The sequence below is a fragment of the Vulpes vulpes genome, chromosome 8 (genome assembly GCF_048418805.1).
Source record: "Vulpes vulpes isolate BD-2025 chromosome 8, VulVul3, whole genome shotgun sequence".
In the NCBI taxonomy this organism is placed as follows: domain Eukaryota; kingdom Metazoa; phylum Chordata; class Mammalia; order Carnivora; family Canidae; genus Vulpes; species Vulpes vulpes.
In genome coordinates this window covers 23109450-23129061 of record NC_132787.1, presented here as the reverse complement: position 1 = coordinate 23129061, position 19612 = coordinate 23109450, and the positions used below count along the sequence as shown (strand labels likewise).

The following is a 19612-nucleotide window of genomic DNA, read 5'->3' as shown; positions in this document are numbered from 1 at the left end:
CTGGATAAAGTTACTTGTTTATTTGGGTGTTTACTTATTTGGTTTACTTATTTTTGATGCTCAATGGAGTTGGCATTAGCAGGAGAATAAAAAGACCTACAGAGTCAATAATATTGGGTATCCTGAATATTTTTAAATGTAGTTTTTGTTAAGTTGCCTTGATTCATAACAATCTGTTTGGATATCGTTGACAGTTTTTGTTCTTCTTATCTCCATGAAGACCATCCTATGATGAAATTATGTTACACAGTAATCAAAGCAAAACCAGACCCATTTTTGTTAAATCATACTAGGGAATAAAAAATTACAATAAGCTGCTTTTAGCACAGAAAACAGGGCTACAAATTAAAAGAATCAACATCTCAACTTTTGGTTGAGGATCAGTGCAAGTAAATTCAAAAACAAAAAAGTGTGAAACAAAAATCACTAGTCAGTTTTATTCTGCTTTAACACATTAATAGCTGTTTTCGATATTTACTTAACCTTGGTCTCTCCTGCATTGTTTCCCGACTTACCTGCAGTTGGAGCGGGCCTAAGCCTGGTGTTGCTGCGGCAGCAGCTGCCATGGTAGTTGGGATCAGCTGAACAGGGTAAGGGTCACCTAAGTAAGAGAATAATAGAGGTGTCAGCACCTTTTATCTACTCTCCACCTGCAAATTAAACTTGTGCATTCACTCTTTCCAAAAGCCTTCTTTTGTGTGCCTTGCTGGGGCCTAATGAAAAGCTCTATTGTGCAGCCTTTTACTAACACTCTTTTCACAATTCTGGCTGAGAGAGGAATGTGAATAAAAGGCACAAGCAATTAAGGCGGAAACCTCATCCTTTTTTCATGATGTATTTAGGAAAATGGGAGGAAAAAGTGTGCATTGATCAGAGGGCTGCACTTTGTAACACACACACACACACACACACACACACACACACACACACATCCCTAACAGTCTTGATACAAGCACACCAACTCTCAGCACATTTAAAATGTTATTATAAAACAAACTTAACTAAACTTAATTCCGTTTTAACAAAAGATTTAAGTGAAATAGCTTATCTTTTGAATGCAATGTTATTGTTTTAATTCAGATATCCTCTTAAATAATGTTTTGTGGACAAATTCATAGCAAAGAAAACATTTTATGCATTTTTGTTATACAAAATACTGGAATCTTTATTATCCTAGAGATAAATCTTTATAAAAACATATTATAAAGAAAACAGAAAATCAATGGTTTCTCCTTGAAGGGTTTCTGTTTGTGGCGGTATCTGAAAAAACAAAATCTTAGTAATTCAAAATTAAAATTTTGTGTTTTTTTAAGATTTTATTTATTTATTCATGAGAGACACAGAGAGAGAAAGAGGCAGAGACACAGGGAGAGAGAGAAGCAGGCTCCATGCAGGGAGCCCGATGTGGGACTTGATCCTGGGTCTCCAAGATCACACCCTGGGCTGAAGGCAGTGCTAAACTGCTGAGCCACCCGGGCTGCACCAAATTAAAGTTTTAATTCATGTGATCTATAAAGATATATAGATACACGCAAATATATATACACATATATACACATATAGAAGATTATAGGGTATGCTTTTGATGGAAATTTTTTCCACTTATAAAGCAGTACATACATTTTTTGTATAGAGCACAGTGATATGCTGATAGGTACATTACTAGTATTTGAAATATGACCATAGTAAAAAATAAAAGATAATAATTATAAGAACAATTTTCTAAAATATAAAACATATCGTTTTAGTAATCTAATTTGTGAAAAAACTTTTTCAGTGTTGAACATATGGAAAATATAACTGAAAATAATCAATTAATACATTCCTTCAAAAATATTGAGTATTTGCTATGTATCAAACATTCCTCTCAACACTAGAAATAGATTTTTAAAGAAGACTAATATGCAGTTGTATTTACTGGATATTTAATGAAGCTTAAATTTTAGGGTTCTGGGAAAGGCCCCTAGCAGTCTGTTCAAAGGATCTTATGTTTTTGTTTTTTTTTTTTTAATTTTTTAAAAAAATTTATTTATAATAGTCACACACACACACAGAGAGAGAGAGAGGCAGAGACACAGGCAGAGGGAGAAGCAGGCTCCATGCACCGGGAGCCCGATGTGGGATTCGATCCCGGGTCTCCAGGATCGCGCCCTGAGCCAAAGGCAGGCGCCAAACCGCTGCGCCACCCAGGGATCCCAGGATCTTATGTTTTTATATTTGTTGCTTTTTTACTTTGTTGTGATTTCTTTTTATAAATGAAAAATCCATTTTTCAATTGAGTGTGTGTTTTTGAAGATTTATATGTAATCAAAATAATAATTATAAATAGATAATTACATATATTCTTAAGGAGGGCACCCAAATTATGTTTTTCAGGCTTTAAAATACCTGAATCTACCTCTGCTGATCTGGCCTTACCAGAACTTACAGCTTAATGGGAGAAAAAATAATTCAACAATTAGTAGAAAATACAATGACTGTTAAGATAGGGAAGTATATAGCATGAGGCACTACACGGTGGGTGCCCCAAGCCCAGTATAAGAGGCCAAAGGTAGCCTCCAAGAAGTTATTTTTAAGCTGAAGTCTGAATGAAGTGAAAGCTAGTCAACGAAAGAGGAAAAGGAAGAGGTTTCCAGAAAGGAAAACAATTTTCATGAAGAAAATGTCAAAAGAGAGTGTTCTATCATAGTCCAGTTCCCACATTGCTGAAGTTCAGGGCATAGTCCAGTTCCCACTCTGCTGAAGTAAGGAAGCAGAGATAAATGGGACTGGAGAGGGAATCAGGGGCCAGATTATATACAGATTTATAAACAATATTAAAGAATATTTATTCTATAGGATAAAGGAAACCATGAACATGGAAAAAGGATGCGTTGAGTAAAATCATTTGGCCTAGAGGTTGGAATCTGTGATCAATAATAACAAGATGCACAGCTCCGTACAGCACATAATGAGATCTTGCACTAGGGTGGTGATGTTGGTATGGAGAATGATGGGGAAAGTTAAGGGATTAAAAAGAAGTAGAACTGACAAAACTTAATGATTGTTTACATATGAGAGTTAGAGAGGACTCAAGGATCACTCTCACATTTTTTACTGAACAGCTGCTGATTGGAGTGGTACTATTTTTTGGGTTTGCAAACATAAATGAGAAGTAGGATTAACAGATTGGACCTGGTATGGAAGGGGGAAGTAGAGCGGGGGGGGGGGGGGTAAGTAAATAAATCTGTTTTGGACATTTTAAGTTTGATATTATTATTATTAAATATCTGAGTAGAGATGTTCATTGAGGCGCTTGGTAAACATGTCAGGATTTTAGGGGAGAAATTTACATCAGAGACACAAATTTTGGAGTGGTCAGCATATATCTGGAATTCAAAGCTATAAACTCTCATGATACCATTTAGGAGTTAACTGTAGATAAAATATAGGTCCAAAGGTTGGACTGTTGAATATGCTAATATTTATAGTCAGGGAGATAGGCAACTAGCAGAAAAGGTGGGGAGAAATATAAATTTCATGTTATAGAAGCCAAGTAAAGAAAGATTTTCAGAAAGAATGATTTTTTTTTTCAAATGCCGGGTTTAGTAATATGGAAGTCATTGGTGACTTCAACAAAGGACATTTTAGTGGAGGAGGATGAGAAAGCCTAATTGGAGTGTGTGTGATCAACAGAGGATGATTGGGCACCTGGGTGGCTCAGTTGGTTAAGCATCTGCCTTCGACTAATGTGGTGATCCCAGAGTCCTGGGACTGAGCCCTTCATGGAGCCCCAATCAGGCTCCTTGCTCAGCGAGCAGTCTGCTTCTCTCTCTGCTCCTCCCCACTGCTTGTGCTCTCTCTCTCTCTCTCCCTCAAGTAAATAAATAAAATCTTAAAAAAGAAAACTGAGGATGATTAAAAGTAAAATTAGAAGCAGAAAGTGTAGATCCTTGCTTTTCAAAGTGAAGTTCTTAGAGAAAAGCATTGGTATCACCCTGGAGTTCCTTAGAAATGTAGGATTTTTGACCCTACCCCAAAGCTACTTAGGCAGAAAGTCTCTAAGCTGGAACCCCCAATGACTCCTACTTCTCAACTTGTATTAATGACCTTGTATAATTCCCTACCCTTGAATAGAAGCCAAAGTGATGAGATAATACTTTTGAGATTAGTTACATGAAGACTCTGGCTTGTCTTGTTTATTGTCTCCTCATCCCTACACTCATGTCTTGAACCAAACAGCTAAATTAAGAGTTGCCCTATGGAGAGGCTCATATAGCAAAGGAATGATGTCTTCAGCCAACAGCAAGTAAAGAGATGAGGCCTGCCAATAACCAAAGGAGAAAGCTTAGAATCAGATTCTTCTCCAAGTTGACCCTAGAGATGACTACAGTCCAGACCAACACTCTGATCACAACTATGTGAAAGATCCTGAGCCACAGGTATCCAACACAATTGTTTTCAAATAAATGTTGGTTGTTTTAAGCCACTACATTTTGGGAGAATTTGTTAAAGCAGTAAGCATATACCTTCTGAATTAGAATTTAAATTTTAACAAGAGTCCCAGATCATTTGTACTCATTTAAGAAGTGCTGAAACAGACAATTCCACTGAGGTGTTTTGCAGTAGTTATTGAAGGATGTGCGATCAAGAAAATCATACTTAAAATGTATATACTTGTAAAAATTATAGAATGCTTGTATGCCAGTAAGAAATATCTAGTAAGTAGAGAAAAACCTGATATAGGAGAGAGAGTGGACAACTGACTGATGTTACATGATAAGGTTTATCATTTATTATTTTTAATATTTAATCTAGAAAACACTAACTGAATTTATGAAGTAAATGGAAGTTTAGATGCTTAAAAGCTGAATATATATTATGCAAACTAGCCAAAATAACAAATATTAATGTATGACTATTAGAATAGGCAACTTAAATGCTAAAACTATGCAATTTATTTAGATTGCTCATTTAATCAATAAAATCTTATAATTAAATATAGCAAAAGTATAAAGGCTATGATGCGCTTCACAGTGATAATTCATTTTATATAATTTAGTTTCCCTGTTGTGAATTAATCAATTAATCAGCACTTATAACATCTACCATGTGACCAGAACCTGCTGGGTTCTTTGGAAGACAAAACCAAACTGAACCAAATGAAAACAAACTGTCATCTTTATCTACTACACATCTGTCTTTTCTAATTAAGTGCTTATTTGAGGAGTACTGACTATCCATGAGTTCTATAGAATCTAAGGGAGAACTAATTCCAGGCTTCAATCTTTAGAGAATAAAGGGGAAAGTGAGAATGAACTTGGACTTGAAGATTTGCAGATAGGAGGGGGGATACATGATTTAGGCAGGGTGAAATGCACCAAAACATGTGTATACATGCTGAGGGAACAGAGAGAAATCAGTTTACCTGATAGGTGAGGGAAAGGAGGCTGAAGTCAAGGAGCTGGGAAATTTTTCATACCCCAGATTGGAGGATATTTGGATACAAAATGAAGTTTTAGCAAGTGTCATTAAAGAAATTAGGTAATAGGGGGGTTTAATAGTGACCCTAGATCTCTTACTTAGGTTGAGATTTTAACTAATGAACTTTAAACATATCATACTCAATTTGTTATTAACCATTAAATGCTAGTTAATTCAAAAGTACCCAAGATACCTATGCAGGTGTTTGCTATCAATCCAAATGTGTAAGTCTTGTGTTGTTCAAGGGTCAATTGCATACATATGAATAACTATTATGTTATACATATCCCATATTATATGTGTGAATAAAAATGCATGTATATATATAAAACATTTATACATATGAATGAATAACTATTACGTTATACACATCCCATATTGTAAATGTATGTATGTATATAAAACATTTATACATATGAATGAATGACTATTATGTTATACACTTTCCATATTGTATGTGTGGGTGTAAATGCATGTACATATATAAAACATTTATACAAGCTAAATAATTTTATGTATGTGTTATGGACTAAGTTGTGCTCCCTCTATCCAAATTTATATGTTGAAGTCCTAACCCCCAGTATCTCAGAATGCTACTGCTTTGGAAGATAAGCCTTTAAGAGGTAATTAAGGCAAAATGAGGTCATATGGGTATCCCCTAATTCAATATGACTACTCTCCTTATAAGAAGAGATTAGAACACAGACAACACAGAGGACAACCATGTGAGGAAAAAGGAGGAAACGATGGCCCTCTACAAGCGAAGGAAAGAAACCTCAGAATAAAATCTACCCTGTTGACACCTTGATCTTGGACTTCTAACCTCTAGAATTTGTGATGTTTAAGCCACTCAGTTTGTGGTATCTTGTTATGGCAGCCCTGGCAAATTAATATGTTTGTCATACATGGCCATGTATCAGTGTATTTGATATTTAAGTAAATTGGAGAAAACAAAATACTGGCAGCAGGATAAGGAAACTGCAATAGCTATGATGTACCTTTAGTCATATTTGGCTTCCAAGATATAACTATATAATCATTAACAGGATATCAACTAATTTTCAACGGTTTATGTCTAAAGCACCGTTCAACATATGAACATACATAATTTGAAGCATATTTATGTTATCACCAAGTTTTCAGGCTCAGAATACTAAGGACTAGTTTGATTGAAATTTGTCCCAAGTTACTAAGTAAATACAAATAGAATAACTGTGCAAATGGCCAATACAGCAATTTAATTTTTAATTAAATTCATAATACACTACATGAATGTGCTGGTATCTGAAGTGAACACAGAATCTATAAGACCTTATGTATCTATTTATTTTTTTAAAGATTTCATTTATTTATTTTACAGAGAGAGCGAGCAAGAGAACACAAGCAGGGGGAGTGGAAGAGAGAAGAGCAGGCTCCACTGAGGAGGGAGCCTGATGCCCCATGCAAGGCTCCTCAGGGAGCCCCCAGAATCTATAAGACATTAAAAAACAAGGTCAAGGGTAGTTCTTAATGGCAAAAGAGAAATTCAGATCTGTTGGGGAAAAAAAGATCTTTTATTAAAGTAAGTACTGTCATATATTTGTATCATCTCTTATTTAACTGTACTAAAAAATATTACAACAGTTATTTTGTAAATATCTCATCAAGTACTTAGTAAAAATTAGATAATGGAAAATTCTGACTTTTAAAGTTCAATGTGTGTAAGTTATTCAAATTGACTTTCAACTAGTTAAAAGTAATATCTTTTACTCTTTCCTAGGTTTTAACCATTTGAACAGTTTTTCCCTAAGCCTTTCCAAAATTAATTTGCTTCTTATTTCAAAGCCAAGTATGGAAAATTCTAGCTCAAAACAAATTTTTCAAAAAGTTGAAAAATACACTGAAGCATATTAGTCAATTGTTTTTAGAGTATAACCTAGCTTATAGTGTCTATTGATATAAATGATATAGCTAGTACAGAATAACCCAATAACCCCTCAGAGAGAATGTTAATTGCATTAGTGTTAAAGTAATGAATATTTAGATAATAATTATCTTCATTGACACTAAGAAGGATTTATTTCTATGATATATGACAGAGTAAAAAAAAAAACAGTATTTCCCAACAAGGTTGTTTAGGCTAAGGAAGATTGTCAAAGCAAGTATATTCTTACCCAGGGTCAAGGAAATACACACTTTCATCCACTGAACTAATATAAATGTTCTGGAGAGTTTTATGGCATTATCTTCACTGAAATAAGAAGACTCATTCCTCTAGTAGCCTTCTGTGGTTTTTTGTGTGCTTGTTTGGTTTGGTTTTGCTACCTTTACAAATACATATTGTCTTCTCTAGGTGCTGGAAAATACAAAAATTAAAATGCATACACATAGACACATACAATTGCTGCCCTGGACAAGTTCCTGATCAAGTGAGAGGGATAAACGTATAAGCCAACGCAATGATACAATGAGCAAACCAGAATGTATAAGGTATTCTGGAAACCTCAAGAAAAGAAGAACTTAACTTGGAAACAGTGTCAAAAAATGGTATTTGTTACAATGTCCTTTAAAAGAAATGGCTAGTTTCACTACCATATTACCTTCCAGGACTATTTTACCACCTACTTTCCATGTCTTCTATGTCCATGTCTGTTTGCTAAAGAGTCCCACAATAAGCATCCACAATTTAGTACTAGTTTGCTCTAATTAATCATCTCCTCAGATCATTACTTAAAAACACCCTGCTCTTACAGTTCTAACTTCCAGGTGGAGGGAGCTCTGTAGGAATCTAAGAAAAAATGAAGTTAAAAAGGACTCTATAGATAGAACTTCTGGAGAAAGGTGCTTTCTTTCATCTCATGGGCCAAAAGATGAATTGGTGTGTTCTTTCTGCCTGGAAGAAGGTCCTTGCCATTGAGAAGTTGGTGCTAACTATAACCACTATCCTTTACTGACCCCTACTTCCAGGAATGTTTTAATACTCTTCATGTGTCTGATGCAAGAAGGGAAGGGTAAGCTCTGCAGCTAAAAAAGTAGGTAGAACGCATATATTACAGAGTCTTGAGTTTTACTTTTGAAAGCAATGTTAAGTCACTGAAAGATTTTGAGCAGGAAAGTGACACAGTCTGATTTGTGTTTTAGGTAGATCAGTTTTGTGGCAAAGGATAGAATCGATTGAAAGAGGGACAGACTGGCAGACAGACTTGTTAAATACCATTGTAGCAAATCAAGTGAGAAATGATAGTCCTAAATTAATCATAAGGGAAGGAGAGGAGGGAATAGATTAGAAGACAGACATGATGGCTAATTTGATGGGAGAAAAGAGATCCAGGAGGAAAAAAAAGTTATAGTTTGAGCTTTTATTTTAGTCCATGGTTTAAAAAAATGAACAACTTTTTACTCAAATAATTACTCAATTGTCCCATCATCATTTTTTTAAAAGATTTATTTATTTATTCATGAGAGACACACAGAGAGAGAGATAGGCAGAGACACAGGCAGAGGGAGAAGCAGGATACCTGAGAGGAGCCCAATGTGGGACTCGATCCTGGATCCCAGGATCACGCCCTGAGCCGAAGACAGATGCTCCACCACCTAGCCACGATGGTGTCCCACCCAACCATCATTTTTTAATAATTCATTATTCTCCTACTGATTTGAAATATGGGCAACTAGTATTTGTTGACTTTTAGCACTCTGTTAAAATGTATACATGTATACATATATAAATATACATATATACATCCGTATATGTGAACATATTTACGTGTGTGTATAAATCTCTAATCTTCACAACTCAGTAAGGCAGATTTATTATTATTCTCATTACACACACAGAGACACACACACACAGACATTAATGTCCAGAATCTTACGGTTAGTAAGTGTTATAGACATTAGTACTCTGGGAAAAAATATACTGCTTTAGAAAACATCATGACTATTTTTAGAACAGTATGCAAACATAGACTTCAATTTTCTTTTTTTTTTAATATTTTTTAAATTTTTTTTATTATTTATTTATGATAGTCACAGAGAGAGAGAGAGAGAGGCAGAGACATAGGCAGAGGGAGAAGCAGGCTCCATGTACCAGGAGCCCGATGTGGGATTCGATCCCAGGTCTCCAGGATCGCGCCCTGGGCCAAAGGCAGGCGCCGAACCGCTGCACCACCCAGGGATCCCTAGACTTCAATTTTCAAATAGATACATTAATTTAGCATTCACTCAACTAATATGTATCAAATACTTTGTGGAGAACACAAAGAAATAAAAGGTATAGTCCTTGCCTTGATGACACAGTTACAAAAATAAGACATACAGATACCAAAAATGAAATAAAACAAAGCCATATGATTAAAACCAAATGGATAAGAAAGACAGTAATTGCCAAAGAAAGGAAGAATTTACTGGAACTCAAATAATTGAAGAAAGAATCAGAGGAATGGCTGGGCTTGGGTTAGACTTTCAGTAAAACAATAAGACTAGACAAGATGAGAGGAGTACAAGAGCTATGGTGCCTGCTGCACAATAGATAATAAATATCCAGGGAGTGAATAAATTGATGAGCTGAAAAGTAAGAATGAGAGGAACCTCTTATGGTTTTTCAGTTCCTCTAGCATATACAGTGTATAAATATGTCCCCGGGTTGTCTCCTCTTATGTCCTCATGCAAGTCGCTTGTCATATCTTATAACTTACTGTTAACAAGGAACTATTTATAGGTCCATGTACACCCTATTCCATCTCTTGCTTTCCAGCCTTCATCCAGACTACTTTCTCCTGTTTGGAATATTGTTTCTGTATTTTTCTAACCTGATTCTTAACTGCTTTCTTGCCCTTCATCCTTTGGAATTTGATGTAGGGGTCTCCACTCAAAGAAGCCTTTCCTGACAACCTTCCACTTCTCTTAAATTTGAATTCACTCCCTTTCTTCTGATTTCCTTTAAAGCTGTAGGCATATGTCGATCATATCACATCTGTCATGCTCCCCAACTACACTATGAGTATCCTAAAGGGAGGGATTATGTCTTACTCATCTTTAAATCCCCAGTTCTTAGCATAAGAACTGTCAAAAGGCACAGTTCTGTTAAATACATAGCACAGGCTGCTAAAATGTTTATTGACTGAATAAATGAAGAAAATTTATTTAATTAAGAAATTAACAAATTTCAAACACAGGAGACCACTCTTCTCATATCAAAAGCTTACGGTTTAGCAGAAGAAACAGATTGTGAGCAAATAATTGTACAAATAAGGAACAAATTAGTTTTTGCCCAGGGTTTAATTCAAACAATAATGCTGTGTTAGATCATCTACCAATGATATAAAAGTAGAATAGGAAATGGAGGGGAAGAGAAGCCTAGAGTTTGAGGATATAAGGAAATAGAAGTAGTAAAGAAGAAGTAAAGAATCTCCTGTAAAATATTTTGATTTATCAAATATCAAAAAGAAGTAAAGAATCTCTTGTAAAATATTTTGATTTATCAAATAATTCTTTTTTTAAGATTTTATTTATTCAAATATCATATATCAAAAAGAAGTAAAGAATCTCCTGTAAAATATTTTGATTTATCAAATAATTCTTTTTTTTTTAAGATTTTATTTATTCATGAGAGACACTAAGAGAGAGAAAGGCAGAGACACAGGCAGAGGGAGAAGCAGGCTCCATGCAGGGAGCCCAATGTAGGACTCGATCCCAGGACTCCAGGATCATGTCCTGGGCTGAAGGCAGCCGCTCAACTGCTGAGCCACCCATGGATCCCCTATCAAATAATTATTTTATAATATTTCATAATCTGTCTTTTGTAAATTTTTATTTTAAAGCAATTCATACCTCATTGAATATTTAAATTAATATTAATTCCTTAAATCTTAAGGAATAAAATAATTGCCGTTCACTAATAAGAACCCCATTAAAGCACCTGAGCATGGCCAGGATGTTTACCAGGAAAGATGTTATATATAAATAAATGACAAAAACAAAAATCTTCCATCATCATGATTGTTGAAATCACTTTCTGAAATCCAAGTGAGTTGAACTTTGCTTTTTTATGGTAATAAGTTCAGCTATACCTCCTTCCTCTCTACCTTTCAGGTAAGTTAAATTTGTAACAATTCCACTTAATCACCTGTGGAATCCAAGTTAAGAAGTTCAGAACAACTGATATGGTATACACACATTGAGATAAGACGGTTTCTAAATGCAGAAAATTGTAAAACTGTAAAACCTTCACTGATTTGCTAGAATAGTAAAATAAAACTTTAATATTTGAAACTTTTTATAAGAAATACGAATATTTTGTGGTAAAATCTCATAAAGTAAGTAATAAATATTTCATATGAATTTTATTTGAGAAAGCAAAATTAATAATTATCTCTTGTTTGATGAAACATCTATTTAAAAGAAGATATTTTGAGGTAATTGTTCTTAACTGCTTTGTCATAGGCTAATGTTTTCAGTAAAATATTTTTTAAAATTTTTATTTATTTACTCATGAGAGACACACAGAGAGAGGCAGAGAAATTATCAAAGGGAAAAACAGGTTTCCTGTGGGGACTCTGATGTGGGTCTCGATCCAGGACCCCATGATCACAACCTGAGCCAAAGGCAGATGCTCAACCACTGAGCCACCCAGGTGCCCCTCAGTGAAAGATTTTTAAAAACAAAAAAAGGGCAGCCCAGATGGCTCAGCGGTTTATTGCCACCTTCAGCCCAGGGCCTGATCCTAGAGTCCCAGGATCGAGTCCCACGTTGGGCTCCCTGCATGGAGCCTGCTTCTTCCTCTGCCTGTGTCTCTGCCTCTCTCTCTCTCTCTCTCATTAATAAATAAATAAAATCTTTAAAAAATAAATTATATCTTTTAAATGGAGAATGGCAAATGAAAACTTTATTCTGACTAATTTATAGTTACCCAGTTGGCTAGGGATTATAAACTTTTTAAGAAACACCTCTCAAAATAGGAAGACATTTCTGATTTTAAAAGACAGAGCATTCTTTCCTACCTCTTGGCTCATAAATTAAATGAATTCCAGCACTAATGAAAATTTCTGGGTTAATTATCTAAGAAATCTGAGTATCCCTGTAAAGGTGACAATGAATCAAAGAAATTTCCTTTGCCTCCTGTATTCCAGTATGGCTACGAAGGCATCATTTAAGCTATTGCATGATAATTCATTTTAAGCTGCTTGAAGAGAATCATTAATTAAGAAATAGCTTCTATATCCGAACCTACATTAGACTACTGTGTCTACATTTTGCTTCTGTATCTTATGAGGATAAAATGGCACAGAGAAAAGCACCCCAAATGTTTCAGGCATTTGAAAATAGTGATTTGGAAGAGGGGCAATGGTATAAGCCACTTAAGACCAAATCAAATGCTATATCTCTGTTATTTTCCACTTTTAATAATAAGGTTTAGCAAGCTTTTCATTTTTGACACCTTTCCACTTTTCTGTTTATCAGGGCTTTTTGATAGATGTCCTTCCTCCTGGAATGTATACAGAGTCTGTGATCTGCAGGTTGAGAACAGAAAGTTTCCTAAACTCTGAAACAATAAGCCTATAAGTTATACATTTGGGATGACTTCTGCTCTAGAGCTTTCTATTAGAATGATGCATTTTAGACCTCTGAAAATTAAGAAATGTTACAGAATATCCCCTCCCCCTTAAACAACAACAACAACAAAAAACAAATTATGCAACCAAATAATGAAAACCCAATAGTGGCCTAGAATAAACTCCTGAAATTCTTTTCATGATGTCACATCCGAAAGGTTTCAAAATAGACTTATACATTTAATAAATAATAGTGATGTTATGCTTATATAATAATTTAAATAATAGTGATGTTATGCTTATATAATAAAGTCTAGAGAAATGCATATACTCTCCCATCTAGTTGTTACAATCTCCTTATGAAGTAAGTAGGGCAGACATTATTGTAGCTACCCTAAAGATTAAAAAGCTAAGGCAAAAAGAAGACAATGACTAGCCTAAGGGCACAGAACAATATGAAATGGGATTGTGACTACCAAGGTCTTTTGATATCTTGTTTAATTTTTTTTCTAACAAAATTATTAATTTTGGACAGACAATTAATAATTTTGAATTACAAGTCTCATTGATGCTTATTTATAGCTTGACTCACACCAGTCAATTTTTAAAGTTTTAGACCTTCTATTAACCACCTAGTAGAGCAATAGAATTTAGAGGCAATCTCACAGGTGAAAAATGTCCAAAAAGGAACAAATAAATGAAAGTAAAATGCCATATACTGGGAATAGAACTTGTTACATGAAGAATTCACTGGGGGCAAATATGTATACACAAAAATGTTTACCTTAGAATTATTTGACTGTAAATATTGTAGAAAAAATTAAATGTTCATCATAGGGAATACAAATAAAATATGATAACCTAGCTTTATGAAATATGATGCAAGATAAGTGAGATCTAAAAGTAGAGAAAAGGAAAGATGGTCATTTTTAAAATGTTTATAAGCAGAATATAGTCCATATACCTTCACATACATTATATATTATATAGTATATATCCTATATAGAGTATAAATGTATCACAGCATATACATTACAACCTACAGATATGTTCACATATCTGTATTTCTATATAAATAGACATATATATGTATGTAAGTATAAGAATATATATATATATTCTATAACTATATATATATATAGTTTTGGAAACATAAGTATCAAATTGTTAACAGTGATTACCTCTGGGAATGAGATTATAGTAATATATAAGTGTAGACTGATAACTTTTAATTTCTGGTTTTCCTACTTCTACACTGTTTGAGGTTTGTGTAGTCACCAAGTGCTATCTTTAATATATTAGGAAAAAAATATGAAGAGTTGTTATGAGCTGATTATTTAACAGGTTTAAGAAAATACTCTTTGAATGCAGAGCCAAACTAAGTTATTAGGGAAATAGTACCATTTAAAAAGTAACTCTAATTCTTTGCTTCTGCCCTTTCCGCTGCCTGGAATGCAGATATGGTAGCTGGGCAAGATACCTAACACCCCAAGAAAGAAGTCATAATTTGTGGAAGGTGGTATAATAAGAGAACAAACCTGGGATCTGCTATCATAGAGCTACCATAGGAGCAATGTTTGGCCTAGTATGTAAGGGAAAAAGTTTCTCTCACCATGTTTAAGCTAGTATTATTTTGGCCTTTTACAGTAGGTAAACCTAATACAGTATCTGATTCCACATAATATTCCAAGTTCATGACTTCTTCAGTCCTCATGGAAAATATGTATCTACTGTAGAGTTAGAATCAAATGCTCTCCTCCTCTGTTTTATTAAATATTTTTTTTTCTGCTTCCATATTTTCCTATCAACCTCATGACTAAAATTTGCCTTCTAACAGAGTTTGTGATTTTTTTTTTTTTTTAATAGCGAAAGAGCCTGTATACTGGAGAACAGAGGCGTCTGGTATCACTGACGGTTACATTTATTCAAAATAAAATAATATATTGCTTTTCTGAGCTTTTACTTGTACTTCAGTCTGATGACTTTAGTGTGAGCCTGCTACAGAGATGAGATTCTATGTTTGCTGTGGCCAAAAAAAAAAAAAAAAAAAAAAAATGAATTTAGAAGTCAATGGCTTAGGCTGGACTATATCAGATTTATATCTGGTACCACCACATTTTGAGGCCTCTTGGCTGAGAACACAGTGTCATTAGCCAAACACTCTTTCCACTGGACAAATCTATGTTATCAAGAATCAAGTCAAAAAGAAAACACTGACCCAAAGGGGTTTATATTTAAATTGAATATCATGCTATGTTCTTAAGTGTTAAAAAAGTAAACAAGATGGATTAAAAGATTATACACTTATAGCCTAAAATCTGAGGAATTTATTGAAAAATGGACTTTTGCCTTTTTTTAAAATATTCATTTCTTTGAGAGAGAGAAACAGAGATAGTGACAGCGATAGTGAGAGAGAGCAGGAGCAGGAGAGGGGCAGGGAGAAGCAAGCTCCCCACTGAGCAAAAAGCCCTACATGGGACTGATCCCAGAACTACAGGATCATGATTAACCAACTAAGCCACCCAAGTGCCCCAGGGCTTTTGCCTTTTTTTGTTTGTTTGTTTGCTTGTATGTGTATATTTTGGTGGTATAGCGTGGTGTGGGGAGGGATAGATCAAACACTAGTTGCTAACATGGCTCAGTTATCATCTCACAAAGTCATGATGCTTAAAATTAATCACATGTCTAGCTCTATAAACAATGAAGCACAACATAAGCTATTATTTTTATACCAAGTTAGGACACTTTGTCACAATAAAGATATGTACATCTCCCTTTTCTTAGTGATGAATCTTGTAGAAATATTATAAACTCCCTTTTAGGAAAATCCCCCCACACACAATTTATTGACATCTTTCCCATGGGAATTGGAGGGTGGCTGACACCATATAATTGTAGAATGTTACATACTTTTTTGCATTCAATTCTCTTTACTTTTTAATCATCTCATATTTTTAAGCCAGCAATCTAACTTCTTTCAGCTGGGAATTTAAATGATTGGCTGTTTATATACCACAGCAATTCTTTAAAAATATACACATATAAACTATATATATTTACTAATAGTACTAATTATATGTATTTATATAATATATAATGTATACTGTATATATATATGTGTATAATTTAATATATATATTTACTAAGCTCTACAACAAAGTCAGGTTCACCCAAAGTCATTTGCTTATAAGATGTTTTGGGAGGAGGGGGGTAAAAAAGAAGAGCTGGTCACAATGATTTAAAAACACACAGACACGGAAGCCTGAATATATGATTACATCCTCTTCTCTCTGCTTATGTACAAAGAACCTACAGTATGTGATTTCTGACAACACATGTTTCTTATTTTGTCAGTTTGATAAAAGCGTACCATGTCAATGGTTTTTAGCTTGTGATTTGGTGATTGTTTCAGCACTGATTGTCAACGACCTGTGTGTCAGCTGACACAGCTGACACAGTTAAATCAGAAATTAGCATGCAGTCTCCTAAAATGCCAGACACATGGACCCTTTACACAAGAGAGATATAATGGAACCCACATGATATTCCCATTAAACAATGAAACATGTGACATTAACCAAAAACAGGAACACATCAGCAAATATGCCTGAGGAAGTTTATGGTATTTAACTCCTAAACATTAATTTTATTGTGGTGTATGAGGAACTAATTAACTGAGAGTTTCCTTTTTTATTGGAAGCGGAAATACTGTTCAGAAAACTGATGAAGAATAAATACAGCATATTTTAAGTTTATTAAGCTTGGCTCATCGACTTCTATTTATTTAAGCTAATCTCATAAGGCAATTAAATATTTCAATCAGTAACTTTATACGGCTATTTTTATTTAACACATTTCTGAAAAATTAATCAATGTGTTAAAATGCAGAAAGAGTATATTAATACATTTCTAGTTTCGTATAGCCAAAACAATGACTAATTAAGTTTTCAAAAAAAAATCACATGATCTTTTCCAACATGAGCTTTGATAAATATACAAGGGGAAATGACAATAGAAAAAGTCAAAACTTTGTGATTATGATGTAAATGGTTAGGGCTGTACCTACATGAGACAAATGGAAACCATCAGCACTGTAATACTTTTCTCTAAATAATTCTATTTTCTTTTTTTTTTTTTTTTTAATTTTATTTTATTTATTTATGATAGGCACACAGTGAGAGAGAGAGAGGCAGAGACACAGGCAGAGGGAGAAGCAGGCTCCATGCACCGGGAGCCTGACGTGGGATTCGATCCCGAGTCTCCAGGATCGCGCCCTGGGCCAAAGGCAGGCGCCAAACCGCTGCGCCACCCAGGGATCCCTAATTCTATTTTCCTAGTCAGAGGAAGCCTCGTTCAGGTGTGGCAGAATGAATTTGATCCTGGATAAGATATACAGTATAATTAATTTTCAGGTGTGGTTTTAGAATTTTTTATTTTTCCTTTTGAAACAGGATCTGTGTTTGCTGGCACAATGCTAGGCACTACTTCATATATAATCCTATTTAATCTCTGTAACAGTTCAGTAAAGTGAGTTATTAATCTATATTATAGATGAAGAAACTGAGGCTCAGTAACCTGCACAAGGACAATCAAAGTAGCAGAACAAGGCAAAACTTGACTCCAATTCCATACTCTTTCATTCCAAGTGCCTTCCAACTAGTAGTTGCCTATTTGACACTGGGTTAGTTAAATCAAAATGAATAAAACAATTAAATGTTTGAAATTACATAGACATAGGAATCAGCTGGTATAGACAAATGAATTAACTGATTATCTATACAATATTGTTCCTAAGCTGTAAGTGCAAGATACATTTTGTTATAATGTTCTGTTCTGTGGTTGTAATATGATAGGTCAACACCAATAAATTTCCAGTAAAAAAGGTCATAATAAATTTTTAAATGAATATATACTAGACTACGCCAAAAGTTCCTAAAATTTCTTGGATTCAGGCACCATCAGTGGCTCAATAACTTTTTCATGACACCCACAGGACAAGAGAAATACCCAACTGCTTCATTTTGTTAAGCAGTAAGGTCCAAAAATTAGGTAATTTATGTAGTGTCTGATGAATGTCTCTGTATTTTTCCTGAAATTTTAAAAATGCTGTATGCCTCTGTGGATTAGCAAAAGCACTCTGGTAATTTAGCACACAGTTCAGGAACTTTAGCACTAGGCACATGCCCATGTATGGGCAAAGACTATCTGTAGCTATGTGACACATTCAATTTGACACTTTGGGCTAAACTCTCGAGCCAACTCTTTTACAACTGTTTGTTTTATACTGTATATAGAAAATGGGTTATTTTATTGGATTGCCTTCCTGTAGATTTTTTTATTTCCAAATAAAATGCGTTCCTGTCAAAAAATTTCTAAAGCAGCTATTACAATTATATGACTAGAAATTTTACACCCAAACAGAAAGGAGAGGGGCAGAGGACTGCAGTTATTAGTAAAAAGAGAAACACCTATTCCTCTCATTTCTGCCTATAAACTATGTATTCTGAATGAACAGCATTTAACCTTGAGGGTGGGGTAAGAGGAAGCCATGTGTTGTGGAAAGAGAACTGGAAGTTGGAGTCAGTGAAGTGGTATTAATCAAACTTATGGCCTTCAACCACCTTATCTCAAAAGTCTCTCTCAAGTTTAACATGCTAAAACTAACATACACATTCATAATTATTTTAAATTTTGTTAGATTTTTTCTACCAAGATGAGCAAACACAAAAGTGGTATCTTATAGCCAACATGAAACTATTTTGTGGGTGTCAAAAGTGTGTACATTTTATTTCAAAACTATGTACCTAAAACAAGTTTTGTGGTTCACAAGTTGGAGCCTTTGGTTAAGAGGTTAGGATTTTAGTCAGACTTTCCAGCAGAGGCAAATGGACTATGTCTTTGGACTCTTCAACCATCCAAGGTGTATTTGAACCAGTTTATTTGTACAGTATTTATTTTATTATTCAGCAGATAGAACCTTATTTAGTTTTAAATTTTATTTCAAGAAATTTAAAGAGTTTTCTGATTCATATGAGCAAGTACCTACAAAGATAATTAAAAATTGGGATTTTTGGGGGCACCTGCATGTCTCAATCGGTTAAGTATCTGACTCTTGATTTTAAGTTCAGGTCATGACCTCAGGGTCATAAGATTGAGCCTTGTAATGGGTTCCACAGTAGGCACGGAACCTGCTTAATATTCTCTCTCTCCCTCTCCTTCTACCTCTCACACCTATCCCCTGCTCATGTACATGTTCTTTCTCTCAAAAAAAAATTGAGGTTTTTAATTATGCAATATAAAAACTGGGATGTGTCTACAAATAGTAACTTAGTTGACAGTTTTCATAGACCTAACCAGTTAAATATACAGATTATTTCATTAATTTCTTCCCCTGAATGGAATGGTCTGTGAATTGAGTTGGTTGATCAAATCAATGTTTTTACATAATTCTTTTCATGTTATTTTATATATTAAGAATATTCAGTTTAATAATCTACCATTATTTTTACCTCTTTAGGAGTTTGAAAGTATTTTTAGATATCAAGAAATAAATAGGAAATAACTAGATATAGATCCATGAAGAAGTGTGGTTTCATATTTGATTTCATTAGTAGCAA

General features: G+C 34.3%; 1 protein-coding gene across 48 annotated transcripts in view; it reads right to left on the bottom strand.

Annotated features, from left to right (window-relative positions):
- The window catches only part of SOX5 (SRY-box transcription factor 5), a 995306-nt gene that overhangs the window by 103927 nt on the left and 871767 nt on the right, over positions 1-19612 (bottom strand). For all 48 annotated transcript variants that reach the window (XM_072765770.1, XM_072765744.1, XM_072765748.1 and 45 more), the window contains one exon: positions 516-601. In XM_072765770.1, the coding sequence (XP_072621871.1) occupies positions 516-601 (86 nt within the window). The remainder of the gene's footprint in view (positions 1-515; positions 602-19612) is intronic.